Source organism: Trichoplusia ni, chromosome 27 (assembly GCF_003590095.1).
Source record: "Trichoplusia ni isolate ovarian cell line Hi5 chromosome 27, tn1, whole genome shotgun sequence".
Classification (NCBI taxonomy): Eukaryota; Metazoa; Arthropoda; class Insecta; order Lepidoptera; family Noctuidae; genus Trichoplusia; species Trichoplusia ni.
Window position 1 is genome coordinate 142,596 of NC_039504.1, and position 27,964 is coordinate 170,559.

At 36.3% G+C, this 27,964-nt stretch overlaps 3 protein-coding genes across 6 annotated transcripts; 2 read left to right on the forward strand and 1 right to left on the reverse strand.

Annotated features, from left to right (window-relative positions):
• Positions 1 to 692: 692 nt before the first annotated feature.
• On the reverse strand, positions 693 to 4,592 carry LOC113505806 (heterogeneous nuclear ribonucleoprotein A1, A2/B1 homolog). The gene is given in 8 exon segments (XM_026888639.1): positions 693 to 1,646; positions 2,126 to 2,281; positions 2,403 to 2,628; positions 2,836 to 3,012; positions 3,341 to 3,425; positions 3,427 to 3,589; positions 3,686 to 3,909; positions 4,359 to 4,592. Coding segments are annotated over 6 exon segments (882 nt in total). The 5' UTR covers positions 4,389 to 4,592; the 3' UTR covers positions 693 to 1,646; positions 2,126 to 2,281; positions 2,403 to 2,425.
• Positions 4,593 to 5,378: 786 nt separating this feature from the next.
• Positions 5,379 to 21,061, forward strand: LOC113505895 (heterogeneous nuclear ribonucleoprotein A1-like). 2 transcript variants are annotated; one of them, XM_026888762.1, is made up of 6 exons: positions 5,379 to 5,550; positions 5,771 to 5,994; positions 6,230 to 6,474; positions 6,714 to 6,839; positions 6,924 to 7,274; positions 19,732 to 21,061. In XM_026888762.1, exons 1-5 carry the CDS (start codon positions 5,515 to 5,517, stop codon positions 7,265 to 7,267), a joined length of 975 nt encoding a protein of 324 aa, XP_026744563.1. In that variant the 5' UTR covers positions 5,379 to 5,514; the 3' UTR covers positions 7,268 to 7,274; positions 19,732 to 21,061. The 2 variants fall into 2 exon arrangements, with proteins under 2 accessions (XP_026744563.1, XP_026744562.1); XM_026888761.1 differs by lacking the exon at positions 19,732 to 21,061 and adding an exon at positions 7,567 to 9,914.
• On the forward strand, positions 7,194 to 27,513 carry LOC113505894 (trypsin-1-like). Of its 3 annotated transcripts, none has more exons than XM_026888760.1 (8): positions 7,194 to 7,274; positions 19,732 to 19,855; positions 20,594 to 20,629; positions 22,554 to 22,716; positions 24,859 to 25,067; positions 25,498 to 25,658; positions 26,063 to 26,153; positions 26,729 to 27,488. In XM_026888760.1, exons 1-8 carry the CDS (start codon positions 7,227 to 7,229, stop codon positions 26,848 to 26,850), a joined length of 954 nt encoding a protein of 317 aa, XP_026744561.1. In that variant the 5' UTR covers positions 7,194 to 7,226; the 3' UTR covers positions 26,851 to 27,488. The 3 variants fall into 3 exon arrangements, with proteins under 3 accessions (XP_026744561.1, XP_026744558.1, XP_026744560.1); XM_026888757.1 differs by lacking the exon at positions 7,194 to 7,274 and adding an exon at positions 11,963 to 13,459 and having other exon boundaries at positions 26,729 to 27,513; XM_026888759.1 differs by lacking the exons at positions 7,194 to 7,274; positions 20,594 to 20,629 and adding an exon at positions 11,964 to 13,459 and having other exon boundaries at positions 26,729 to 27,513.
• The last annotated feature ends 451 nt before the right edge of the window (positions 27,514 to 27,964 follow it).

Here is a 27,964-nt window from a genome sequence, read left to right on the forward strand (position 1 = left end):
ATTTATTTTGCCTATGGGTATCCACGTATTACATAACTAGGTAGACCTGGTACATGCTGTATACCAATCTAGTTAGAGCCTAAACATGAACCACGACTCAGTCGTTAATATTGCCGACGTTCCTTACTCATATCAACGGAGATTTCGGCAAAACAATGTTTGATAACGTTATCAAAAACTACATTTGTAAACATTATTTTACGTCAAGTTTAGAGACGGTAGACCAACGTAAATAAATTGACTACGAAATGTAAACAGGAAAATATTTGAGTTCTGAACCGGCAGGTACAGTTAACCTAACTGTGAGCATCATCCGGCCGCGGCCTAATGGATGTAGCATTACTGTAAAGTTAGCTTTGTCCTACTTAGGGGTCATTCATATTGTTATCTTTTGTCATTTTTCGTTACATACCAAATATTTTCATCAAAGTTTTAATTAGCATATTTATTTATTCGTTTTTATTGCACACATTAAATTATATAGGTAGCAATTTTAAAGAGTTATAAAAATCTTAGTAAATAGTGATTGTATACGTGTATTGCGCATAGTCATTTAAGATTAATATTAATACATGCTATGTCACACATAAAATGTAAAAAAATACTTTTACTTGATATTTTATAATATTGTAGTGTAAATATAACCATCTAGTATAATTTAGGGTAAGAGGAAGTTCAAATAAAAGATAATGTTAGTTATTCAGTAGTTTTATTTGGATAGAGTCGACTTACCATGGCCTATTCCACGGTGGAAAGCTCGCGCACGTGTAGAACAATCCATGGAAAATAGTATTTATTTAATTGTATGCACACAAATAAAAACAACAATAACTCTACATTAAAACAACTTAACTTTAAAATTATAAAATATATCTTCGAGATATATAATATTGATTACATTTTAATGCTTATACAATTTATATAATGTTGTAGTTAGAATACCTTTATTATCTCTGTAATGACAAATATTAAAATCCAATATTTAGGCTTTGTTTGTCCACTGACAATCATATATTTTATACAAATTTAATTATTGTAGGTCCTATTTCTAACACCAAGATATCTTTCAAATTCAAATATATTTTATAAGATTGAATAGTGCTCTCATATACACACTCAATATAATATATACTATAACACAATGCCTTTTTTGGAATGTTATAGCCATCTCTATCTAATCACGAACGAATGTATTGAAAAAATAAAATTACAATCTACAATAAACATCAAAGTATTAACAGAAATAATATAAATCTCCTTGCTTAATGACTAAAAACGCAAATATTTATTTAATGCCACAGCTTTTACAGTCTTATCCGATTGGACATGGACAGATATAATTTGAAAATGCATTACCTGACTAACACATAGCCGTGCGAAAATTCATTAAAAGTGATAATTGAAATGTAAAAACTGTGATTGCGTGCTAAACGACTAACAATTAATAGAAAAAATGAATCTAGTGCCTACACAGTACCTTATTGTAAACAAACCTTAGTTGAAGGAAAAAAAATGTAAAATGACTATGTAATGCAGTCGCTTCACTAAGTCCGCTTGTCCCTCACTAGCTAGCTGACCTCCTGGCCTACCTCCCGTCTCTACTCTACCTTCTGCCTGCCTAGCTTCAACTATGCGCAACTTGAGACCTACGTGTTAAAAAATACTTTCGTAAGTACACACCATACACATTTATATATAACATGAAACCATGAAAATCACACAATATGCTTATTGCAACAAAATACGTCTAGTATGGAACTGTGTTGCAATTCAGATTTATTGTAAGAGGTGGGATTGAAATGAAAAATAATTTGTATTAAGACTGTCCTAACACTGATCGACATGAGGCCAAGATAAGTTCCTTAAAGATTGCGCGTCGAGTCTCATATTGCCTTTAGTCATGGTGTGTTTGGACTATGCATCGATTAGTGTGGGACAACCGAAAGGTGTTTATTGTGTCTTGCGAAGTTCGCACGCCATGGTAATGAAGAGAATTTTACTTCAATTTGTTTATCAGGTCGTGCGAAACACGCATGCAACAGTAGACCTTCAAATAAGGCGTTAAAACAAACTAATATCAAGATTAATTGAGTCATGAATATTATCGTTTTGGTAGTATACTTACAAGAGAACCGATGTGTTTAGAATCGGCGCTGGTTGGCAGGCTGCTGTGCGTTGCCCATATTGTTGTAGCCGCCGGGCCCGCCGCTGCCGCCTCCGTTGCCACCGTTACCGCCGCCGCCGCTGCCGTACCCACCGCCGCCACCTTCGAATCCATCAACTTCTGAATACTTTAATATCATTAAATGTAATGATAAATTGAAACAGCAACAGCCTTTTCTCCTGAGGAATAGATGATTGAAAAAACTATAACAGAATGAATGTAGCACATTGTTACTAACCTGAATTATTATATGGCTGTGGTCTAGAAAGTATTGTAGTTGGGTCTCATTGGACCTCCACCATATCCCTGCTGGTATCCTGTGCCGAAATTGCTGTTTGGTTGGCTCCAGCCACCTTGATCTCCGTAACCTTGATTTCCCCAGTTACCTCCAGCATTGTTTGAGTCCCAAGGATTCTGGTTGCCCCATCCACCTTGTCCGTATCCTGAGTTATATCCACCTCCATCTATTAATCAAATACAATTGATAAATGGGAATGTAAAACATTAGAAATTCACAACAATCACATTAACACAAATCTATAGTACATGCGACACAGGTAAACGCCGTATGTTTTAAGTAAAAGAAGAAAGTTAACTTCATATTAAATAAGTAGTCTGTAGCTTAAGTTCAGAATTGCCTATAATTATACTAGCTTCAAAAAGTTTTTGACCTGAGTTATTCCAGTCTTGGTTCTGGCGGCCGCCCCAACCGCCGCCCGAGCCGCGCGGTCCACCTCTACGACCGCCGCCGCCACTGCCGCCTCCGGGTCCCCCCGCCGCCATCTCAGACTTCGATAAAGCCTTTTTAACGTCCAAACGATATCCTTTGACCTTGTGATTTGGATGTACTTAGGACAAAAATTAACTTAATTAGTAACTCCAAATGTAAGCATTTTTTTTTGTTTCTTTGTTAGCAGGTTAGTGGAAAAGAAGAGGTATTGCCAATTGTCAAAAATCACTAAATAAGTCAGTGACTGTTCAGCTAGCTTACAGAATATATTTTAGGCTAGTCAAGTGATTTTGTAATACCATGGCAATCATTTGGGTTTTATTCAAATGCATGCCGTCATCCATCCTTGTAGCCCTGCATATTATGTAGGTATTAAACTACATTTTGACAATGTAGACTCTAAAACCTATATCAATATGTGTTAACTTACAAAAGCATAAACTTACAACATATTCTGTCAACTGGGTCATAGTCATCAAACTCGACAAATCCAAAGCCCCTCTTTTTCCCTGTATCCTTTTCAGTCACTAACTAAGCTCACAGAAACTATACTCCCATATGAACTAAAATATTCTCTCAAGTCTTCTTCCTCAATATCCTGTTTCAAACCTCCAACAAAGAGTTTTTTAACAGTGGCTGCTGCATCTGGCCTCTTAATTTCTTCTCTTGGCACAGCCCTCTTAGGTTCAACCACTCTAAAAGTACATAACAAAATAAAATGTAATATTCGTTCCATTCCATACAAGAAGAAAAACGACACAATACAATTGTTTATATAATTATTTAGTTACCTTCCATCAATTTTATGTGGTCTATTTTTCTGTGCATCATCTACCATATGCGCTCTTGAGTAGGTTATAAAACCAAAGCCCCTTGACCTCTTAGTCTGGGGATCTTTCATGACTACAACATCCACAATTTCTCCCCATTGCTCATAAAACTCTTTCAGAGAGGCATCGTTAGTTCTATAATCTAAGCCACCTATGAAAAGCTTCCGCAAATGCTCCGGTTCCTCCTAGAATAAACAACAAGATTTTAAAATTGGCATAGTAAAGATTCTTCTCATTTGTGTGAACTTTGTGATTCAAAAAATTCTAAGATTCTAAGATCCTAGGAAAATGTAAAAGGTTAAAAAACTGAAAAACTTATTAAGAGGCATAATATCAGAGAAACATTACGTTTTACGTTATACACGAAAAAACAAAAACATTTGTAGATCGTGAATAACGTACCTAATGTAAAATTGCAAAATTCAATGGCAACTATGGCTTTGCCACGGGGATTATGACAGATTCAAATTGAATAGTACGATTGTTATGTTCGAAATCGTTGTAAATGTAATATTCAAATTGATATTTACCATTAACATATATCCTCTAAGGAATAGTAATACCCATGAAATTAATCCTTCGATAAAATTTCATAGTATAGCATTTGAATTTAAGTTTAAAAAAAATTACTTACGTAGTCATCGCCACCTCCGCTGGGTTTCATATTATTTTCAGCCACAATTAAAGCCTTTGTACCAACGAATTAAATAGTATATTTATCGTTTTAAGTTCTTTTAATACTATTCGCTTGAAATTGCGTATCTATTTCATGTAATTTCAGATATTTTTGTTACCGAAAAATCGTATTCTCAAACAGAATGCACCGCAATGAAATGCACTAAACAAAAATCTAATTGAGTTGACAAATTGTTTTTATAATGAAACAACTACGACTAAGGAGGCTTTGACGCAGAGCACTTTGAGATATTTCAACTTATTAACAAACTATACACGTCATTACGAGGATTTCTTATCAATTACAACACCCGAATACCCGATGTAAGTATTACTTGAGAAATCTATCTCGTTCTCGACATTCAAAATCGCGTGTAGCGCTAGTTTATATTTTAGTATTTTAATAAAAGATTAAAAGACGTACAGTTGAAACATTCACAAACAAATATTTGAGTTGCTTTTTTTTATTCTTGAAAATAAATGAGTAAATAGTATTAAATTTAACAGTACATTTATTTAACAATGTAATTATAGCGTAAATAGGAAGAAGATACTAATAAGAAATGTAACTTTTATAACGTAGCGTGTGCACACTACACAGGGTCACAGGATAAGGAAAGGCTTCGTTGAGATTTTGTTCTAAACTATAATCTTAAATGTGATGGGGTATCTACCAGGCATAAATCTTTCCTTGTCTGTTCTGTGACCTTGTGTACACCTACCGAAAGGGACTGGGTCTCTTCCTATGCTTCCTATAAAGTCATCATGCGAATGCATATATAGAAAAACCATGCATCTAGTATAATAATTACGCTATGCTTACAAAACACATTTTATGTTCATGTAATTTAAACATGTAATTATTCCATGGTAATCAATGTAAAAAGACTAAGGGTCAAACTTAAAAAAGAGGCAAAGTTGTCAATGGTTCGATTTTGGTTGGTGAGTGGCGAGTTGTAATTTTGTCGTTTCACCATCTTTCTTTTTGGCGTGGCTTCGGTTGGGAGCGGTCGTGCTTAGTACTAGCTGTGCTTGCGTCAAAATAGTAATTTAGTAAATCTGAGATATTTTGAAGTTGTTATTGTGAGTTTAGCTTAGTTAATCAGATAATTAACATGAGGCCGCAACAAAACGGCGGTGACGATGGTTTTGTAAGTAAATTTTTCATTTATACTTCTATTACTACTTAGTGATTATATTCATTTCAGTAATACGTATGATTTTAACGTTTATATCATACCTACTTGTAGAAATATTACCCTAACCTAATGATTGTTTTATTTAAAGTGTTTTGGGGGTTACTGTAACTGCCACCATGATTAGCGCTAGTGCACTATCCGCCATTTTGTTGACGCCGCGTCCTACTTTCAGGATGAGCCCGAGGTGCACCGGAAGATTTTCATCGGTGGTCTCAACTACAGAACCACCGACGAATCGCTGAAATCTCACTTCGAGAAATGGGGTGAAATCGTAGATGTCGTTGTTATGAAGGACCCTAAAACCAAGAGATCGCGTGGATTTGGATTTATCACATACTCGAAAGCGCACATGGTCGATGATGCGCAGAACAACAGGCCGCACCGCATTGATGGCCGGTAAGTTTTAAACTTTTTTGACCTTCTTTAATTGCAGCCCAGCTATATGAAAGCTGTAAATCACTTTCATATCGTTTTATGCTGCAAATAATATAGTTGACACTGCTTGGTGAATGTCGCGTGGTTTATTTTTCGCATGGCATTTTCTGTGGGGTCTACAAATTGATAACGTTGTCAACAGTTGATTTGAGGATTATTGAAGCTTTCTAATACTTTCTAATATTTTGTTAAACAGTGTAGTTGAAACCAAACGTGCTGTTGCGAGACAAGATATCAAAAATCCGGAAGCTGGTGCCACTGTCAAGAAACTGTTTATCGGTGGCATCAAAGATGATCATGATGATGAACAATTGCGCGAGTACTTCTCCAGCTATGGAAACGTGCAAAATGTCAGCATCGTCACTGATAAGAGCACGGGCAAAAAACGCGGTTTTGGATTTGTCGAATTTGATGACTATGACCCTGTTGATAAAGTTTGCTGTGAGTATATTTCATTCTTTCTTTTTTTTTCCCACAATTTTGCCCCAGAGCTGAACTTTCTGTGTCAAGATCTGGCTTCTCTGATTGTGGATAGTAAATATTGATTTTAGCTATACCTGACTACATCACCCATTGTAGATTCTGGTACGCAAGTCAATAAACAATTTAATATTAAATTGTCTTCAACACTTCCAACCGTTGGTGAACATTTGACTTATAATGCTTTTCCTTTTTGACAGTGAATGGCCCACACAAGATTAATGGCAAACAATTAGATGTCAAGAAAGCCCTCCCGAAAGATGGCCCTGAGCAACGAGGAGGAAGACAAGGTCCTGGTGGCAGAAATGATAACTGGGGCAATGGTGGTATGTATACATATAAATAAGTTTTTTTTTTATTCTTTGTTGTCTTTGTGTTATGAATAACTTGACTGTATTTTTAAATTACAGGTGGTTATGGTGGTGGTAACCAAGGTGGATGGAACAATTCCAACCCTTGGGATAACAACCAAGGAGGTGGTGGTTGGGGAGGCAACCAGGGAGGAGGTGGAGGCGGCGGCGGTTACGGGGGTGGTAACGGCCGCGGAGGTTGGGGAAACCAAGATTTTGGCAACTATAGCCAGCAGGGTTACAGTGGTGGGCCAACAAGAAACCAACAGTATGGTGGCAACAACCGTACTGCGCCATACAACATGAACCAAGGCGGTAACGGCGGAGGCGGCGGCGGCGGTGGTGGTTACGGCAGCGGCAACTATGGCGGCGGTGGCCAAGGAGGCAGAGGAGGACGATTCTAATACTCATGTAAGTATGAACTGCTCTATTGCAATCACCACATCACAAGAATTCATGAACTATTCATAGTAACATTCCATTACCATTAATAGGAAGTTGTGGATTAGTTGTTGAATTCTATTATGACCTAGGATTGTAATCAAGCACTACATAGCATTAATTAAGAATAGGAAATGATAGTTCATAGATGTCTTTAGTAAAAACTATTGATAGTTCCGATGATTAATGCTATGAAGGTAGCCAAGTATTGATCGTATGATTTACGTGTACATGTCTCATTAAAGATTTTTTCAATCTCTAGGTTTCGTGCTAAGTACACTAGTAAAGCAGTGTTAACCGCTAGTGTAGGCAGTACGCTCCGGAGCACTAGATACACACCTCATGGTCCACCCGCGAGACCACCTAGGAGAAGGCGTCAGGAAACCCATAGAAATGTAGCTGGAGCTCTTGACTCTTTATCTTTTAGAAGAATATGATTAGAATACTTTTATGTGTACTGATTTGTAAGATGGTCTTCTATTTATTGTAGTACTTAGGTACTTGTCGTGACATACTTTTAAGGATATATAGCAATGTAAAAAAATGAGAATTAGTTACGTTTTTTACGAATTAAGTACAATTTAGGATAATTCCTCATATAGACGCTAGGTGAACAAGATCAGAGTTTTAGTTGACATAGAATGAAGTGAATCATGATTATTTTAATTTTCCTGACCTTACTCAGTATTAAGTTCTCAAATAGCTGTTATATGAAAATTTAGGTTTAGTATTATGGACTTTTAGGCTAATTTAAATGTAAAAAATAAAATTTAATAAAAAAATAGTAGGGTTGTTTCTTTAGATCTGTACATATTCCTCTTTTGTTTTTTTTTTATTATTTTTTACGTCAGCACTGTACACGATTTGTGCAGATACTATCAGTAATTAATTTTACAAAATAGTGGCTGACTTTCCTAATTTTAGGTAAATATGTAGATGTAAATAAATAAACAATATTTTGTCTTCTTAGTTATTGTTGTACATGTTATTATTTGACCCTAGAATTGTTACGATTAGATAAGCATCGGAAACTGAAATGGAAAGCGTTCGCTTATAAAACCTTCCATAACTACGGTACCTAATGACTGGTTTATAACGGTAACTGTTATAACAGTAAATTAGAGGCACACTTTCATTGACACCAATGTACGAGTAGATGTTCGTCATCGCTTTGTGCAAAAAATTTTAACAAGATTCGGTTATGTACACGCAAGCTCAAGACAAGTAATGTATGTAGAAAGGTATGTAGTAGGTTACTACCCATTATTTTATTCGTTGTAATGTTAGGTTTTACTACGTGGGATCAAAGTTGGAAATGATTTTCGTAATAAGTAGGAACTTAATTTGTTATGCTCACATGGGCTAGGCAGTTATGAGGCAATGCATACCTGATCCAATGCCGAAATATATTTGTAAGTTCTTAGGTGGTTGATATTAGATCTTTCCAATCGCGTTCTATACTTGGCTAACGGGGCGTCTCATCCACAGACGTACGAATGTCATTCATAATTTAAACTGTTTTTCAGTGGTCAGTGATCAAAATATTACCTACGTGATGCTACACTCTGATATCGATATGAAGAAAGTGTAAGATTGTTCTAGTAATTTAAAAATTAGAAGCGGTTTTTGTTCTGTCAAAAGAAAAAGACGACTTAGTAGTAGCAGCATTCTGTACAGACTAAAAGAAATTAAACGTATAAAAACAGGCTTGCACTACGATAACTGCAATTGTTTTGATCCAGCTACATACATTCATTTAGTAGCAGCAATAAGAGTCTGTAAACGAAAAAGGGATTAGCCTAACCTTGCGACCATTACAGATCTATTATTGCTAATGAAAACCTAGTAACCAATCGCCGTATCAGAAAATTATGGAAATGATTTACCAAGATTTGATTCCACCCTTCTGAATTAAGCTAAATTTGTATTTCGTGTAGGCTACTACAACTTCAAGTTTGGACTGGTTAGTAGCAAGGACTTACTTAAATTTCATTTTCGTTCTATTTGTCTATAGAAGTAATTTTGCCTGAATCAGATGGTTATTTTAAGCACCACCGATCGCCTGTGTCACTATTTTATAGTAGCAGATCAATGATAATAGGCAGGGTAAGAGCCAAGCTATTACTTATTTTAACTCTTTACCAGGGCTTGACTCGAGTCGCACAAGTAGGAAGCAAGACAGGAGATCTGTTTTCGTCGTTAAAAAAATTACCTGAAGTCTTATTAAGTGGTTCTATTGCTTAGTTAACTAAACTTGAGAAGCTACGACGAAAGAAGATGCAGCTAAGCAACAAAATAGGCTAGTAGGGAGAACTAATTGTATTTTCATCACTCATCTTCCCAAGTTCAATCACCCACCTGGTAAAGAGTTAAACTCCGCTGTACTGTAGGCTAGTTGTGGCATTCCCTATTTTTTTTTCTTTTTTTATCTGTTGCATGTTCGTTAGCTGTACCATTTTTTTTTCTAATCAGTTAATTTTATTTTCATGATAAACTTCGGGGATATGGGGTCTAAACGATCTGCGAAGTTCCTCTAAGGTAAGTCTGGTTAAATATTTTTGTGATATTTAAATACAGTGTGCTCCTTTTCAAATAAAGATATCCACTTCATTCGCTAGTTTTATTTCTACAACCTAACAATTATTACCTTAGCGTTAGACGTCCGTGGAGTAGTTTTCAGAATCTTAGCAACATGAGCAGCAAATAGGTATTTGACTAAATCTCAACATAAATCTGTATAAGTATGTGTATGAGTTTTAAGGTTTAAATAGAAAATAGTGCTCTAGGGGTCGCGTGCCGTTTCTAACATAAATGGTTAAACACAATACTTTCTGAAATGCTTGAGAATTTAACTTCATCTTAATATTTTGTCTTAAACGTCGAAATTTTAATAAAAAAAAAACCTATCCACCCCAAAAAAACCTCTACTCACCCCGTTCTACCGTTATTGACATTTGAAAGTAAGGATAAATAAATGATGACACTTATGTCCTCGTGTCTCAACATTTATGCTCATGTAGCGCCAACGGTGAAAGTGTTTAGGAGCAAACCTTCAAAAGCTCAAAATATCAGGCGCACTGTAGGTGATTATCGTAAGTGTAATAATATTTATTATCTGAACATATACATAGAGAATATAGAGAAATACAGTACCTACCTACTGAAACTGCGCATCTTTAAAATAAATGCCCACAGCCGCGAGGTGCCTACGTAAATATGCGGTAGGGATGCCGCCTCCAGCGTTTAACATTTGCCTTTGTGTTTTTACTTAGTTCGGTGATTATAAATATAAAATATTCTGTGAATCCCTACTAATATTATGAATGCGAAAGTAACTCGTCTGTTACGCTTTCACGTCTTAACCACTGAACAAATTTTAATGAAATTTAGTACAGAGATAGAATTGACCTTGAGAAAGAACATAGGATAGTTTTTATCCGGGACTTGAAGGGTTCTCTTGGAGACGCGATATAACTGACCTCGACGCGGGCGAAAAGCTAGTATTTCATAAGCTGTTGTGGTTATGATAAGATTAACGTTTCACGTTATTTTTTATACCAGAAAATATAAACGAGTCTATGCACTAGTTGCCGACACATAGGTGTAACAACTTGGACAAACTCGGCGGCTGGTTTAAGTTAGCATCACTGTCATTTTAATAAAGAACGCAGCAGGTACGATCTCTTGCGCCTATTAAAACATCATAGCGAGTTATGACACGGTAGTGATTATTGCCTTAGACGCGCGAAGGCGTAAAATATTATTTTGTAATGACTAGGTATCTAGGTTTGGCTTAGGCGCATGAAGGTACTTAATTTGGTCTATTGGCTATGGAACGCAGCATTATCGATGTTAAGTTACAAGACCGAATTCCTGACACCACGCTGCGTTCCAAAACTGGAATTACAGACGTCCTCAAAGGGTGCCTCCCTAAAATGGGATTGGGTGGGTCCCGCCAGCCGTATGGACAGTGACCCCAGCGGTCAAGGCAGTCAAGTCTCCAGAAAATGGAAGCCAGCGAATGGACGCCGCTGCCGTGGGTGGCCTAACCGATGGCGGGTCGATCTAAATGCTCGCCGCTTGGCCCGGTTCCAGGGAAGAAAATCTTTGAAATTTAGGGCAGGTCTTTACCCAGCAGTGGGACATAATGGCCTGAATAAAAAATGTGACAGTCTTGCCATATAGTAATCAGAACCATTATTATCATGTAAAAATAATTATGGTAGACTTAAAATACTGACTCAATTGATGGCGGTAAGACCTACATAATAATAATATATATTGTGTAGAATGTACATACATCAAAATGCTTACAATGGGAAGAGGCCTGTGCCCAACAGCGAAAATTCAAGCTGGTCTAACTTTCATACACTTCCTTATAGGAAATATTGGTGAATAGACAGATTTGACTGCACTGATAGCCGAGTAAAGTTGACCACGCCAAACCCTGAGCGCGACGTGATCGCCGGTTCGATCCCCGGACAAACATTTGTGGGTCACACAAATTTTGTCCTTAGTGTTTTTGTGCAAGTAACTTGAATGTTTATAAAACTATAAGGTGAAACTTATTTCTTCAGAGAATATATTTTTATCTTAGGCCCGATTTTTCAATCGTCAGATAACTTATCTGAGGAATAAATATGGTCGTTTGACATAATAATATTTTCTATACAAAATCTGTCAAAACGTCTTAACATATTCGTCGAATAAAAGTTATCGGCCCTTAGATAGATAAAATTCTATGATTTTCTACTTTTTTTGTTGTCTTTGGCAGATGTTAATTTACGTTTAACACAATTTTACGTTTTTTCGTATGGCTTATCAACGTTTGCGGCATTATTCACGTAATTGCGATCAAAACAAATTCGACTATGAGTTAATTGAATACAAAACATCAATATGAGAATTCTGACATTAGAAAAGTGTACATTATGTAATAACTTGCATAAAAAAATCGCGGAAAGCTTCCGCTGGCCAAACTCCATCCTATCACTACTGTTTTATCGTAAACCGCCGCCGATTTTATGATTCTTCTCGGTTTTTTTCTAGCGATCGGAAGTTACTTTTCTCATTTTCTTCGGCGCAAAATTTATTTCTGAAAGTCCGAGGTTTCAAGGTTTACAGGTTCCCAGCTATCTAATATGTAGACATTATTGTTTAAAGTTCAAGGCGATCCGTCCTGTGCTCAAGTAGGTACCTAGATGAAGATAATATAGAGTTGTATAAACAACACGATTACGTGTTGATGGTAGGTACGCTCGTGCGGAAACAGCGTGCTCGTTGATTTCACTTTCATTTTATCAGCGTGGAAAATCCAGCGTTATCCGCGGTTGATTCCCACAGACTTCTTTTCTGTTTTTTATTGTTTGTTCAGCTTTTTGTGTCTTTACTAATCCAAGTTAGTATAGTCATAAAGTAAAAAACTCAAACATAGTTTTCGATTATTGTGTGAGAGCACTTTCTCAATCAGTTTTTCTTTGAAAAGATACATTTGAGCGCAACTTCTTATCGGTCGATAAGATGCAAAAATCCGTTTTAAATGAAGGATGCCAGTTTAACTTGCTTAAACCATAAAGACTCAGAGTGATGAATTGACAGAAATATCCGTTACTTTGCGGTCCTTCCTAAATACAACGCCATAATAAGAAGACTAACGTGCACTGGATAACGTACCTATTCACTACATTTAGGCATCGAAAAGCCTTATGAACGAGATGGTAGACATGACTGCAAATGCACGTGCAGCGACGTAGCGTGGTGAGGGCGCTAGTGGGGCTGAATCTCAGCAGCAGGTAGGTTTTTTTTTGGCGCGGAGAGAAAGTACGGTTGGTGGTGGCCGAAGACCCCAGCACGGCGGCACTCGGTGGAATCCGCGCGGCCGCGGCCGACACTCGGCCGGCGTTTCATGGGCAATCCGTTTGCGAAATAAAGCCATTGAATCGCTGACGCCAAATTTGCCAGTTATCGCGCCGAGCGCGGAGATGCCGCGCTAATAAATAGTGGTGCTCACCAATGATAACGACAACCTCTCGACCCAGGATATCAACAAAATGTGCCAATGGAGTATAGTGACTATAATTTACGTGGTCCTTGTATTATATTCATCCGATGCCAGGGAGATAAGCTCACTGGATGCTGCTGCACCACACAATCATGTGAGTATTACAGGGCTGATTATAATGATACATAGACATGCAATCAACAAGGGACATGCCCATGCCATTTATTTATCGGTCACAGCTGCATATGCTTCGGTGCGTTGACTTTGAATATGCACTTTTACTTTCATCTAGTCGGTTTGTTTTTATTTTCTTGTTTGATTGTATTTAGCAGAGCGTAGTTTTAGTGGCTTATTATATGTTATTATGGTTTTAGCAATAGGTAAATACATTATAGTGTCAAAGAAATTGGTAATTCTGAAAAATATGAAGTTAAAAACGTATAGTATATCAAATATTGCAGTTTTTAACTTCTTAAAAATATTTTGTAGGGTAGATTAATTACAGTACAAGTATGTAGGTATAATATTGAGTTAAAAACAAGTGAAGATTCTGCTTTATTTTTAATGATAATTAAAACTGCTCACCGACACTGGCAGAAATTGCTGTAAAGAACAGCAGATTGCCATAAAAAAAAAGAAAAAAAAGGACTGCTCACAAATTTGGTTACTAAACTGCTACTTTACTCAGTGTTTTGTTTTTGTAACTACTGTACTCTTTTTTAGACCGTTTTCTTTGGAGAAGTGCAATTGTTTTCAAGGGGAAATTAATCTTACCACCAATGATAACAACAGAAAATTTTGTAATTCCCTCATGACCTTATTTTCAATTTAAAGATCAATGAAGCTTGTAGGTACATAAACAATAAAAAGTGGTCATGACTTACGCAATAAAGAGTATAATAAAACTGTTCTTATTCACATAGTTAGCATGAGACCGCATAAACGTTGTCATTGCCAGCCAACTGACACGATTTAAAATATTAACAGTAACGGAATTTGTGTAAGACATAGGTTTATCGCAAAAACCATTTCAGTTGGCACTATTTTCAAGATGAAGGTCGTGGGACAAGGGTAGCAACCCAACAAATTTGGTTTTACCTTTACACTGACCCCGGCTATACAACAGAAAAAGAAAATTACGTGCTCTAAAAAGCGCAACCCCTATGTAACATTTCAACGGACTAAACAAATTGTGAACTTATTAAAAAAGTTTCTAGAAAGTCTACGCAAGCTTTTAATGCATACGAAATATTTACACAATGATCGATATGATGATCTAAGAGCTTACGTATTGCAATAATAATTAAGGGCGATTAAGTTAATTCGCTCACTTTCCTGCATAATTAGGGTTAAGTTCCGATGATGCGGATGTGCACCACTTTCGCCGATTACGTTCTCCGCCGTCTTAATAATTATATAATGTCTTATTTCTTTATTTGGGTTCCTAATCGCCTTCTAGAACAATGGAAATTACGTCCAAATTACATATAAGTTATAAATAAGTGCAAAACAGTCGTTAGGTTAGCGTTATTTAGTTATGTAAAATGAATTTGGTGGGAAATGATTATGTGGAGGAGGTTCCCGAAATGTGTAAATAATTGAAGGTGTTAATTGGCTTGACAATAAGTTTATGGACCCACGTAACCATATCTTTTTTAATATATACTTCGATTATGAACAAAAAATTTAGGAACCGTCGTACTTTAGGTTGGCGTCGTCTTTTGATATTAAATAAACGACTGTGCACTATAAAGCTTTTTGTCAACTTCTTGTCGCCTTTTTCTACTAATACTCAATAATGACTAAATGCAAGGATCTTCGAATTTCCCGTCGTCCGTTTCGCAACCGCCCTTGTAGTTTAAAGCTTTGGTAGGGGAATTTGAAGTAGGTGGGTGCAGACTGCAGATACAGGTTTTATTGGCAGTCTATAAACATTAGTAAAATTTGACATCAATATTAAATCATAAGCCTCATTGTTTTATAATAGTGATTACTTTGTCAGCTACGTAATATATTATCCTATTTACATGTTATTGTATAACTTGGACTAAAGACTTGTTGATTTTTGACAGTGGGTGTATCCAAATGTATGAACCTAGAATGGTTAATCTAGCTTAATAGGATGCGTTTCTTGTTCGACTTCCGAATTTATTAAATAGACAAAAAACATGTTTTTAATCTTTTTATTTGATTATTAGGAATGTAGAAGTTTGATTTGACAATAACTTACTTAAGTTCACACTTTTCTCGGGTACATATCTATACTAATATATAAACCTGAAGAGTTTGTTTGTTTGTTTGTTTGAACGCGCTAATCTCAGGAACTACTGGTCCAAATTGAAAAAATCTTTTTGTGTTGAGTAGACAATTAATCGAGGAAGGCTTTAGGGTATAAACCATCACGCTGCGACTAATAGGAGCGAAGATACAATGGAAAATGTGAAAAAAAAACAGGACGGGTATAAATCATAACTTACATCTTCTTCTACCCACGGGAACGAAGTCGCGGGCAACAGCTAGTATGACATAAAGTGACTTCTCTTGAATTCAATTTATTCTGCATTAGTTCAATCAACTCAATTTCTTGATTATTTTAAGGTGCCATCGACAAATGGTTAAGGGAAAGATGGTGAGAAAACCTGGATTTCAAGTTTTGGAATCTGAAATCGCCAATCCGCAAGGAGCTAGCATGGTGATCTTCCCTTTACGGGAAAAGGCCTGTGCCCAGCAGTGAGACGTGTATAGGGTGGTATTTCTTTTCTGTCACGTTATAACTTCATGGGAAGAGACCCACTCCTTTTTTCTAGGTCTAACATGCAGGGGCCTGGTTGAAAACATTAATCCAAAATGTGATGGAGTATCAACCAGAGCCCATCCTAAGGTACCTGCTGTACCTTAGGCTGGTATTATTATTATTATAATCAATGCGTGGCCCTAACATAGATAGGTGGTATTAAATTATCTGGTCAGTTTTATCGATCGAGATACTGTTTCGAATATCATTGTCTTAGATACTATTTAATAGGTAAAGGTAAGCATTATATTTCCCTTATTAGAACTAGGTTATAAATCCCGTTCGTTCGAAATATATCGCCTTAGCTACCAACATTTGATAAACGGCTACGGATAACAAAAACGAGAGCACCACAACAATTACCGCGTGAAAGGCGGTTGCAATCATAGTTTGGAAAGTAGTTTACTTGTTGACCTTACAAATTCACGGGTATAACACTATAAAAGCGAATGAAGTGAAAATTACGGTATCGGTAAATAAACTTTGATGCCTTCAATTTTTCTGTGACCGTTATGAATTCAGTTATCAAAATTAATCTGGGACTGACAATATTCACGTTGACATTTTGCAATATACGTTAACCGTTACGTACCTAGGTCAATGACGTAGATTCAAAATTAACAATGAACCTTAATTACGCGTTAAGGTTAATCAACGTAAACCAGTGATCTTTGACGATATCTCCTTTTAGAACGATGAAAACCGGATTGCAATTATGCATTAAAGATGTATCTTTGACCTTTAGTTAGTGTTGATTTTCTTAACTTGTAATTGCTCTAAGGGCGATGAACGAAAATGATTACCTAGCTAAATGATAGAAGTTAACAACACTCGTACTTTGTACCAAAAGCACTTAAAGAAGACGTTCGGGCTTCGGCACTTTCTAAAACAAAATAAATGAAGGTTTTTGTAGAAACTGTCCGAAAACGGAGTAAAAAATTGTTTTCTCTTCTACTTAGGTACCTACCTAATTTGTTTTTAATCTTTTGCCATTTTCTAGTAAATTTTGCTTACATTACATAAGTAACTTCTTTATTCGGATTTCTCGAAACACCGTTTTATTCGAAATGGTTTTGGCAGAGGGGCTATTATGTTACGTTTGCCCTTTTACGAAATGTTGCTTATTCGTGTCGTGGTGTGTGTACTTAATACGTAGGTACTTCTTGTGTAACTATTATGGGGCAGGTTGTTAACATTTTGCGAATTAAGAGAGATCAGTTTGCAGGTGCATACTTCACACAATTATTGTACGCTGAGGAGAGAGTATCACGTACAGTGTTGTAACTCGTAAAGTCCTTAATCTCCGGGATCGCTGAATTATACCCTTTTTGGATTGTTGCCCCTCTCATTATAGCTTTAGTTAGGTACATCCATAAGGATTATATGTGGGAGAAAGAGAGTTACCACTCTTCGACGTCTAGTGTACCGATACACGACAATTGCACCACTTACTGTAAGAGCTGATAAGACGCGAGAACGATAAGCAACTGTATTGCAGATCATTGTCTTTCTTCTATTGTTTGAAGACCCTGGTAACCGACATTGAACTTCAGACGGCCTGCCAACTGGACCAGCGAGTAGATCTCTGTCATGGCCAATTACAACACCTATTCCGTAACCGGGTCACGGTACAGGCTTAGTGAAGAGATTTCTAGGCTTTATATATAAACAATGACCTTGACATTATTGGATTATTTAATCAGAAGTACGGTAGATCGATACCTAAGGCTGTTATCAATGTCAGTATCCATAGGTGCCCACTAATTTAAGACTAATTCCATCATGAGTCACTCGACACCTCACTTAGGTGTCGAGTGACTCATGATTCAGTAAATGGATTACCATTTTCCTTGATTCTGGATTAACTATTACCTATATACTTCACCTACACATGCTAAACGACCTTACCACAATAGAATATAGCAATTGTATCTCATTGAGCTTGTATTTAGCAATGAAACCGCGACAATTTATGGTATTACCCTCATTGGGGGCACATTATCTAACTTCCTACCCAGTGGCACAGTTGACCTTATAAGCGTCGTACACATGGCAGCGGCAACCTTAGCCTCATAAGTCGTAGGTGTTGTTACGTCACACTTTATTGTTAGTTAACAGCTACAAACAATCGCTATCAGTTTCGTCATAACTTGAGTGGGTCACTTAGGGGAAAGTGTGTATCATTGTGCATTCCTCTCTGCCACAGTCATGCGGTACGACTACCTATACAATACCTACCTGTATAGGTATCTTCTGGCCCGATTGTACCGACATTATTGTAATAAACACCAATCGGGCTGTTGCACTACTTTTCTAAGTCTAATGATTCATGGATAGGTCTGAACGAAATTGATTCATCGTGGAAACAGAATTGAAAATTAAATGGTAGATTAGTAAACCATCTTCGGATTTCTTTATATACCATGTTTGGCAGCTGACACAGTTATGTCGATTTTGCCTAGCTCCAATAACGGATGACGGGGATTTTGTGATCAACTCCATGTTGAGTATGAAGGCAAAACGTTTGCAGTAGGTACTTTTTTGCCGACATGATGAAATCTGAAAGGCGGATTAAAACTAAAAGCTTAATTGCACTAATAAGCGTTATAATACATGGCTAGGCATGGATTTCTTTTTAAAAAACCCGCTATTATTCATTCAGCGAGGCATTCTAGCATTCCTCCATTCATTTGACTAACGATTTCATAATGGTTCATAGAACAAATTACCCGTCTGACATCTGACGTGAGATGAGCGAAAGTTTAAGTGCGTCTGAAATTAAAATAGATTAAGAGAAGGATGATAACGTACCGGAACATAGCTGTTAAGATTGTGAAAGCAACATTGACATTAGTCGCCAATTAACATCGGGAATTGCGTAACGATGGCGATGGCGTGCTCACAGCCCGCGAAAGTAAACCGCACTGCCGACATTAAAATGGTAAACAAAACTTATGTAAGTGCATTTCCGACGGAATCTCATGATACGGGTTTTGTGTTGACGTTATGTAACAAAGCATAAAAGTCAACACCAATTTGCATTGATCTTTATTTCTTTACGAAACTCAATACGATTACCTACTTCCGAGTAGTTCCGACTGCAACACGCGATGTCTAACAATAAATTGGGAATGATTAGAAGTGTTAAATAACGTATGTGCATGTTAGTGTTGATAATCTTGATGTAATTTCTAACGAATTTTATAAAGCACGGTACACGCTTCAGACGCCATTACGAATTTGTAACATGCGACGTACCGCACTGAACCACACTATGAATTGCAAAGGTTGTACAGAACGGTTGAAATAAATGAAAAAGAGTTTCTGTTTTGCTTTTCTTATTAATAAGTATTGGAAATAGAAACGTAGAAGGAATCTTTCTTTTTAATTTAGGCTTTAATAGTTGAACTTTATCTTAGTGCATGTGTAGACAATATAAATGAGCTTGTAGTTGTCTGTAATTGGTCGACAAAAGTAAAGAGGCATATATGTCTTCTTCCTATAGTTTATTTTTATCATCCACTTTTGATAGACATATGCGCTTTTGCTGGCTTCTGCACGTAGGTACGACAAACATTATCTACCTCAAAAAGTCTGGTCTAGAAAATAATTTAAAAATCCATGTTTTCCAGGTGTCAGGTAACAGGACCTCTCGGTTCCTGTTCGATGCTTTCTTCGGTCTGGAGGTCCCTCTTCTGGAGGAGCAGAGCGTCGAGGACGATGAGGAGGACAACCAGATCAAGAACTGCTCCTGTGGTAGGTTTATACTTACTTCGAACTAAAGGATTCAGATAAAATGTGATTTGGGAGAATGCAATAAGTTGATGAAATGAAGAAAATTCATTTATATTGTAGTTACTAAACTGTTTCGAACTTCTTTCGGAAATATGGACCATAAAAAGTCTCGAAAGGAAAACCTCATATAATTCTTCGATCATTTGCGTTTTTGTCTGAAAATAAATTGAAGGTTGAAGAAATTGTTTTAATTTGACAATATCAAAACAACACAAGTTGAAATTAGTACATTTAGCCTTAATTTTAACTTTTCAGAGTGTTTAAAATTTCGACATTTACCTCAACAAGAAAATAAAAAGTTTCAGCACATTTATTTCTACTTTCCCTAACTAGCCATACGTATACAATTATACATACCTATCGGCCACCTCAAGGCTTAAGCTGGTGATCGAACGTGAAATAGCCATTGCAACTGCTGTGAAACTATCAAGTTTTTTATACCAGTATAAGAAGAAAAACTTAGAATTATGCTTAGGCATACCAATTTATTGAGTTAAAGAACGATTTTTTCATTTTTTCTTCGTTCGCAGAGGAAGAAGTAAAGGTAGATCCGAAAATTTTCTCCTGATTGTTGATAAAGTTTCATAAAGGGTAATGCAACCTTATTGGATAGTAACTTCTTGGTAGAACACAATCGATCGCAAGCCCATGCCTTTACACTAAAGCAAACTTTATTTATCGTACACGTTCACATTTTAGAGTGCGGAAGGGCAAACCCACTCCCTAGAAAGATAGGTAAGTCACACATATGTACAGCACTGGGTATTTACACCTGTTATGTAACGAATACTTACTCGTATGTCCCTAATATTGTGTAATTGTGTATGTTCCGTGTTTGCGTAGTTAACTAATATGCACTTTGAGCCCTACCTTACACAGATAATATTAGTTACCTACCTAGTCCCTGATACTTTTGTTATAAGTACAGTAGTTTGTTATTCCTTTATCCTGTTGTATAATATGTAACTACTATTTTTAGATTTTTTAGTTTGTACAGGGAGTTATTTTGGAAAATCGTATTATGCTACTGTTTTTGAAATATAAATGTATGACAAAGTTATACTTAACCTGAGGTTCTCCCGCTTTCTCCCCCTGACAAATTCTGTTTTATAGGTTTGCCCCAGGAGGGAAAGTCTTTCTGTTGTAATAAAAAGTCTAAAAAGCCCACTTGGCATTTTCAATTTCCCAAACGGGAAGAAACTTGTAGAAAAAAATAAAATTGTTGTAAATCTTTCTTCGATTTAAATAAACGAAGTGTAACACGAAACAATGAGCCGAATACTTTGCGTGAATTATTCGTTATTAAATAAGAAAACAACACTAGCAAAAAAAGTACATTCTTCCTATCAAACACCGAGAAAACCGACTTTATTTAAAGTCATAGTTTCTAAGCGTAACAGCATCCTGTATAACCTACCATGTACCAACTAGTAAGTTCAATTAACTGTGTGTAAAGTTCATTAAACATGGCAGACTGCGTTAGTGTTCGTGTAAACAGCAAACAGCTGTTCGCAAGTAGCTCTGAGCGTTGAACTGGCGTTCATCACAGTGAAAGTGTAATGGGCTCGATCTGCCCGAGTCGCGACCAACCCGCTATTAACTATAACTAGTTATTTATTTATACGCCATTATTTCCCGTTCCTGTCAACGTACTGGCTGATACAGAAGTGGTTTGAGGAGATTTCTCGGAATTTTTACGTCGTGATTATTACCTAATGAGCGCAATTAATACTTTGACTTTGATCATCACATTTTATAAAGTATTTTTCATCAAGGAAAACGGCATCACGAGTGCGATTTCGCAAAGGTGACCTTTGTCTATCATCAATAAACCGGGATAACTGCAAGAAGAGGAAGGGAAGCCTTTGCCATGCAGTTGGATACTAATGGCTAGTAATAAACAACAACAACAAACAAAATCAATACTTTCAATACATTTTTTTATTTACACAGTTATTTTCTGAGTAAGTTATGTAAAAAGTCCTCGGAACTCTTCTGAAGTTGCTGTAAAACAATAAATCATATTTATATTTAGCATTGCTTGTTGTAATTAACTTGATCGCACCTCGTAGATAATGTAACCATTTCACGCTTCTTTACATTGAGTTATTGTCTGTATTCTGTAATGTAACTCTTTGATTTATTGTGATTTCTGTATGATAAATCTTTTGTGAATTATGTAGATGTATATTGTATACTGTGTGTAAGTTGTAGATAGATATATGTAGCATGTAATATAGTTATGCCCTGTAGAGTTGTGAACTAAACCACTTTACATTTGATTTTTCTATTGAGAAAACATTTATCATATCTTGAGGGACCATTTGATTTTGGATTATTAATTTTGTGCTTTTAAAATGGACTTCAATCGAATGCCGCAAATTTCCAAAATCGATTCTATATTTTCCTTCCAAAAAGGGGTTATTTTATTAAATTATCTATGTAATAATATTTCTAAACTTAAGCACTATCTTTTACCTGGCATTTCCAATTACTTATATTTTTCTTTCATTCACTCCATTTTCCACCACATCCTTCATTCTCAAACCAAAAGTAATTTTAAAGTCTAAGATTATAAATGCATAAATAAAGCGGTTAGTCCGCAAGCATACTGACAGGAAACTTGCAAACGGTTCAACAAACTGCGTTCACTTTCTAGAGTGTGGCGGCTCGAACCAGGAGAACCGCATCGTAGGCGGGATGCCGGCCGGCGCCAACAGGTACCCGTGGATGGCCAGGATCGTGTACGACGGACAGTTCCACTGCGGAGCCTCGCTCCTCACCAAGCAGTATGTGCTCACAGCTGCACATTGTGTTAGGAAGTAAGTATTCATTTAATTCAACTTTTTGTTTTTGCTAACTCGGTTGAATCCTCATGGACATCCACTCACTCGGGGGAGGAAAGGGGTAGTGTCAGACTCTTACTGACTAAACCTGAGCCGCCGTGCTACGTCATCTGCGTGTCGGTATATAGCAATGCGCTGCAATCCTTCATACACCGACTTCGGGCTTCCACCGGCCAGTAGTGTGGGCCGGTGGGTCACTTTCTCGTGTTGTGGGGATTCATTTATTTAACCAGCCAATGATTCCAAGGCAGGCAATGGTTTACACCGAGCTTAAGTGGTATTTTCGGTGGTTTTCGTTGGTATAATTTTAGATCATGCATCAGGCATGAGTGACGACAATAAAAATGCCATATGTCATTTTTGGTTTGGTAACTACTAGCCCAGAGAGGAATAGTGGTGAGTGGAGAGATCCATGCCATGCAGTTGAAGAGAATGACAAGAGTTCAAATTACTATTATTTAAGTAGTAATTTATCTATATCACATTTTGATTTATATCTACGTTTGCTAATCAAACTGGTTGCAATGAATCCATAACAGATACAGAAATAATTATTACGCGATAGGAACTGCGATGTTAAATTTTTGTCTAAAAAATTTGTGCATTGCAGTGGTTGTATTGAGGAATTAGTAAGAAAAAATCCAGATTATTTTTTTGGGGAATTCTGTCTCTCGTTTGTAAAATTTTATTAAGATAGATAATGTTCTACTTTGTTTTATTGTTCGTTATATAAAAGGCACTTACTATAAAACACTAACGAGAATGCTACAATGTTAAACTTGCGTGTCTTTGCAATTTCATCGATTGTATTTAATGAGCGCTTTTATAATTATCAGAAGCAATTTGTGCCACATAACACATGATACAATTACTCCTCATGTAACCTCGTACGCTAGTTCTTGAAGGAAACTGTCAAACGAATAGTCAATCGCAGCGTTATATAATGTTGTTATATCGCTATATCGTTGCTACGTGGAAGGCCGCCAACCGTTCGTTCCCGACATGCAATGTTGCATTGCGATAATTCATATCGCACCTATTTGCTATTCAAATACCAGACCTATGTTTTTCCGGTTTATATTTCGCATATTCATGTTTGAATACTCAATCATTCACTAATTACTTTCCAATGAAATGCCAATTACACAGCCAAGTAATTCGATAGTTAAACTTTGTTCTGCTAAAAGATATGCGCGTTTTAATTAATCTTGCTAACAACTGTACAACTCGTGAAATGTGGAAATTTATGAGACAGTTTTATGTAGACTGAATTTACTTAACACTGGTTCACGAATTTCATTTTTAATGCTAAAATGATCGTGATGTAAACGACGATTGGAAAGTGTTTCAAACGTGCAGAACGTATAAAAACCTTTTTTTAAGAGAAATAAAGTAAAGTTAAGGTTAAGTTTGTTTTTTCTTTCATCACGTTTTGACACACTTGGCGATTTTAAGAATTTTAGGTAAAGTAAAAGCTTGAAATAAGGAAATAATACCAATTTTCTTATTTAAAACTGTCACGTGGTATAAATCATAATCCTAAAATGTTACCTAAACAATAATAAAAAACTTAATTTATATCGATAACATAACAATATGAAAGTTACATGATGCAACCTTTTACCTAACACATTAATATCTTCGGTAAAACTGACTATAAAATTCTAATATTACATAATGATGTTATCGTGAAATACACGCAAACTAATTTTAAATTGAGGCTCTAAAAAACCTTTTTTGAGTAGCATTATAACACTAAGAGGTTATTTCCGGTTATTTCTGCTTTCCATGTTGTGTGTGCTGGCAATAGTACCTACCCATACAGTTAAAATCTTGACCACCAGAAGCATGACCAGTATCGACTCCAAATCACATCGCAAAGAAAACCAAACCTCAGCTGCCTCTAAACGCGTTTACAATCTCTTTCTTGTCAATTGTTCGATAGTTACTGCTGTCGTGAACGAAATTGGGAAATCAAATTTACATTTCGATTTTTAAATGATGTAACGGTTTACTTATGCGTATTTATCGGGGGTGATCCTAAACAGAAAATCTTTCTGTTTAGGATTAGGAAACACTTTTAAAAATAGAATCTAAATTTTCCTCATATATTTCCAGGCTCAAACGCAACAAAATCCGCGTGATCCTGGGTGACCACGACCAGACTATAACGACGGAGAGCGCGGCCATCATGCGCGCCGTCACCGCCGTCATCCGTCACGGACAGTTCGACTCGGACTCCTACGACAACGACATTGCTCTGCTCAAGCTGCGCAAGCCCGTCAACTTCTCCAGGATCATCAAGCCCGTCTGTTTGCCACCTCCTAGTAAGTTACGCATCAAATACTAATTTACTATGCTAGCCAGGACCACGAAGTCTTAATTTTCAGCACGGGACTCGATAGACTGACATGATGCAATTTACGCTTGACATCTTTTCGTGTGATGAAATGAGACTCGCGCTTTTTCGTTCACTTGGACAGCATAACTAGGGCATTCAGCTCCGTAGACCAAAATTCGCCCATATTTTTAAATTTTACGACCCTGATTCTGAATTGTAGGTATATTAAGTTTAAATAAAATAAGAAAACTGAAAAATATATCCTTATAATTAAGTCCAGGCGTACTTAAAACTTACTTGCTACACTAAAACCTTGATTAAAAATCTTCCCTTTTCCACATAACACATAAATGCAGGGTAATAGAAGAACCGGGATCTTCTTATTTTTGTCCAAAACATTGTTCCTTATTTTACAGAAGTGGACCCAGCGGGCAAGCAGGGTCTGGTGGTGGGATGGGGCCGAACTTCTGAAGGAGGGCAACTCCCTGCCGTCGTGCAGGAGGTACAAGTGCCCATCCTCTCGCTCAACCAGTGCCGTGGGATGAAGTACAGGGCTTCTCGGATCACGGGTAACATGGTGAGTACACAATATTTGATATTATTACAATAATACTTAGCTGTCCTACCCTGGAAAAGATAGATGGAGCGCGATGTTACACCAAATTTAAAACAAAACTCAATATTAGTAAAATATTTTGGGCCCGTACCTATCGCAACTTTTCTATTGGAAGCAAACTAAAAGCTCTAGCAATGACCGGATATAAAAATTAGGTCATGCGTCATAATTCTACACATTCCTTTGTTTTAGTTACTAGTTCAGTAGGCAAATGACAATTGTTATGCTAAGATGTTACGTTGAATAAGTATTTTGAACCGCGTTTTGCCATCAATACTTTTACTTGTTGATTTCTTGTCACTTATTATTTGGTGTTTGTACTTAATTAGAAAAATAATATTATATCAAATTCTAATTATTTACAGATTTGTGCTGGCAAAGCGTCTACTGATTCCTGCCAAGGAGACAGCGGTGGACCTCTTCTTTTGCAACAAGGCGATAAATACCAAATCGTTGGTAAGTAGCTGATTTATCAACATGAAGTTATTTAGTTTTTTGGAAGAAGCCACTTTACAAACTACTAAGTAGAGTGATTCTTAATTTTTAGCCAAAGAGTATGTTCAATACTGTGCCATCTTTTGGCTAGTTCAGTTTTTTAGCTATGGAGTATTATAGCGATAGCCAAAGATGTCGCTGTGAGCGATTCGAATGTTTGTTGTTTCCGTTGGTTTCCGCTAGGTGGCGTCAGAAATACCAACGTCATAGCATCGTAATGTAACTGATTATTGCCTCTTGGAGAATTGACTCTTTAAACACTACACCCAAAACTGACCCTTAAGGTTAAATATTAAGAAATAAAATGGTAACCTTCAACACGGGGCATAATAGATTCTTAGAACTGAGGCTCAACTGGGTTTATTTTCTGATGAAATGATGATGTCTAGCTTCAGCTTCCTTATCGCGTTCCCCAGAATGTAAATTCATTTCCTAAAAATATGTTCATTCCGAATAATGTAGACCCGCTCATAGTAGACGTTCAAAGTGTCTGGTAAGTATTTGCAGTTGTAATATCATTATTTATGTTTTCCCAGGTATCGTGTCTTGGGGTGTCGGTTGCGGTCGTCCAGGTTACCCGGGTGTCTATACCAGGATAACACGGTACCTCAAGTGGCTGAGAGCTAACCTCAAGGACACCTGCCTTTGCGCCAATTAATTGAAAAAAATACAATTAGGTACTTGACCTACAAAGTAGATGACACAAAGGCATTGTTCTCAAAAAAAAGATTTTTAAATTGTACATTTATGTTACATTATACAAGATTTTAGTAATTTAGTTGTTTAAAAAGTGGACTCGAACAAAAATATGAAATAATTATAATTAGTAAGTGCTTGGTAATTAAAACCTATTAGAAATATTTTAACCTGACTGCCGAAGGAAGGTTTTGTTTTACTGTAAGCTGTAAATATTTTGTTTCAAAGCAGTTATTTATAAGTTTAGTGCCAATTTTTATTACAATTTTACTGAGTGGAGAACCTAAAGTTATTTTATTAGACATTTAACAAGCCAAATCTGAAGCAATACTCGTAGTTTAGATTTCTCATGTCTTTAGATTTCAATTAGTGTAGTTATCGAATAAAGCAAAAAAATTAATAAAAACTAAACTAAAAAAATTTAATCGATGATGAATGTTCCACAATAATATTGTCTTAAAATACCAAGTCCAGAAAAAAAAAACGTTACTATGAACCTGACTATTTATCTTTTAGTGTCTATTTGTTTTTTCGCATGTGATACAGGGTTCATGACATTTTTTAATTAAAACACCTAACAGTTAATCACAATCAATGTTATTTAATTTATATTTTAGTGAGTATTTTTTTGTTTAGAAAACGATTTTTTACGTAATCGTAAAATAATAGTTTTATTTTTTTTATCGAATATAACCTCGTGTTACTTATTTATAGTGAAATTAATTTCGACAGGCCGGTGGTGCAGATTACCATTAGAAGTTTAAGTCATTTTGTCTAAGAGTTTTTATATAAAACAATTTTATTATAATTTTGTTTGTAACAAATGTTTCGTTTAATTTGCACACAGTTTAGCTTAAAACTTTCGGAAACTACGACGCAATAAGTCGTTGTGACGTAAGCAAGAAACGCGCCAAAATAAAAGGTGAAAGGATAAGATATTGCAAATAAAAATGTTAATGTTTGTACAATTATTTATTAAACTTAATTATGTCTTACTTCTGCATTGCTTTTGGAGTGGTGAAATTCTTTTAATGATAAAATTAACTTTTGATTTTAACGTTTTGCCGTAAAATATT

What these genes read in the sequence shown, in the direction of transcription:
- LOC113505895 (XM_026888762.1), top strand. Translation starts at nt 5,515, where the DNA reads ATGAGGCCGCAACAAAACGGCGGTGACGATGGTTTT. An exon ending in CCGCACCGCATTGATGGCCG is followed by an intron (nt 5,995 to 6,229) that starts GTAAGTTTTAAA and finishes TTTGTTAAACAG; the next exon opens with TGTAGTTGAAACCAAACGTG. An exon ending in CCCTGTTGATAAAGTTTGCT is followed by an intron (nt 6,475 to 6,713) that starts GTGAGTATATTT and finishes CCTTTTTGACAG; the next exon opens with TGAATGGCCCACACAAGATT.
- LOC113505894 (XM_026888757.1), top strand. Translation starts at nt 13,355, where the DNA reads ATGTGCCAATGGAGTATAGTGACTATAATTTACGTGGTCCTTGTATTA. An exon ending in GCTGCACATTGTGTTAGGAA is followed by an intron (nt 22,717 to 24,858) that starts GTAAGTATTCAT and finishes ATATATTTCCAG; the next exon opens with GCTCAAACGCAACAAAATCC. An exon ending in CGATAAATACCAAATCGTTG is followed by an intron (nt 26,154 to 26,728) that starts GTAAGTAGCTGA and finishes ATGTTTTCCCAG; the next exon opens with GTATCGTGTCTTGGGGTGTC.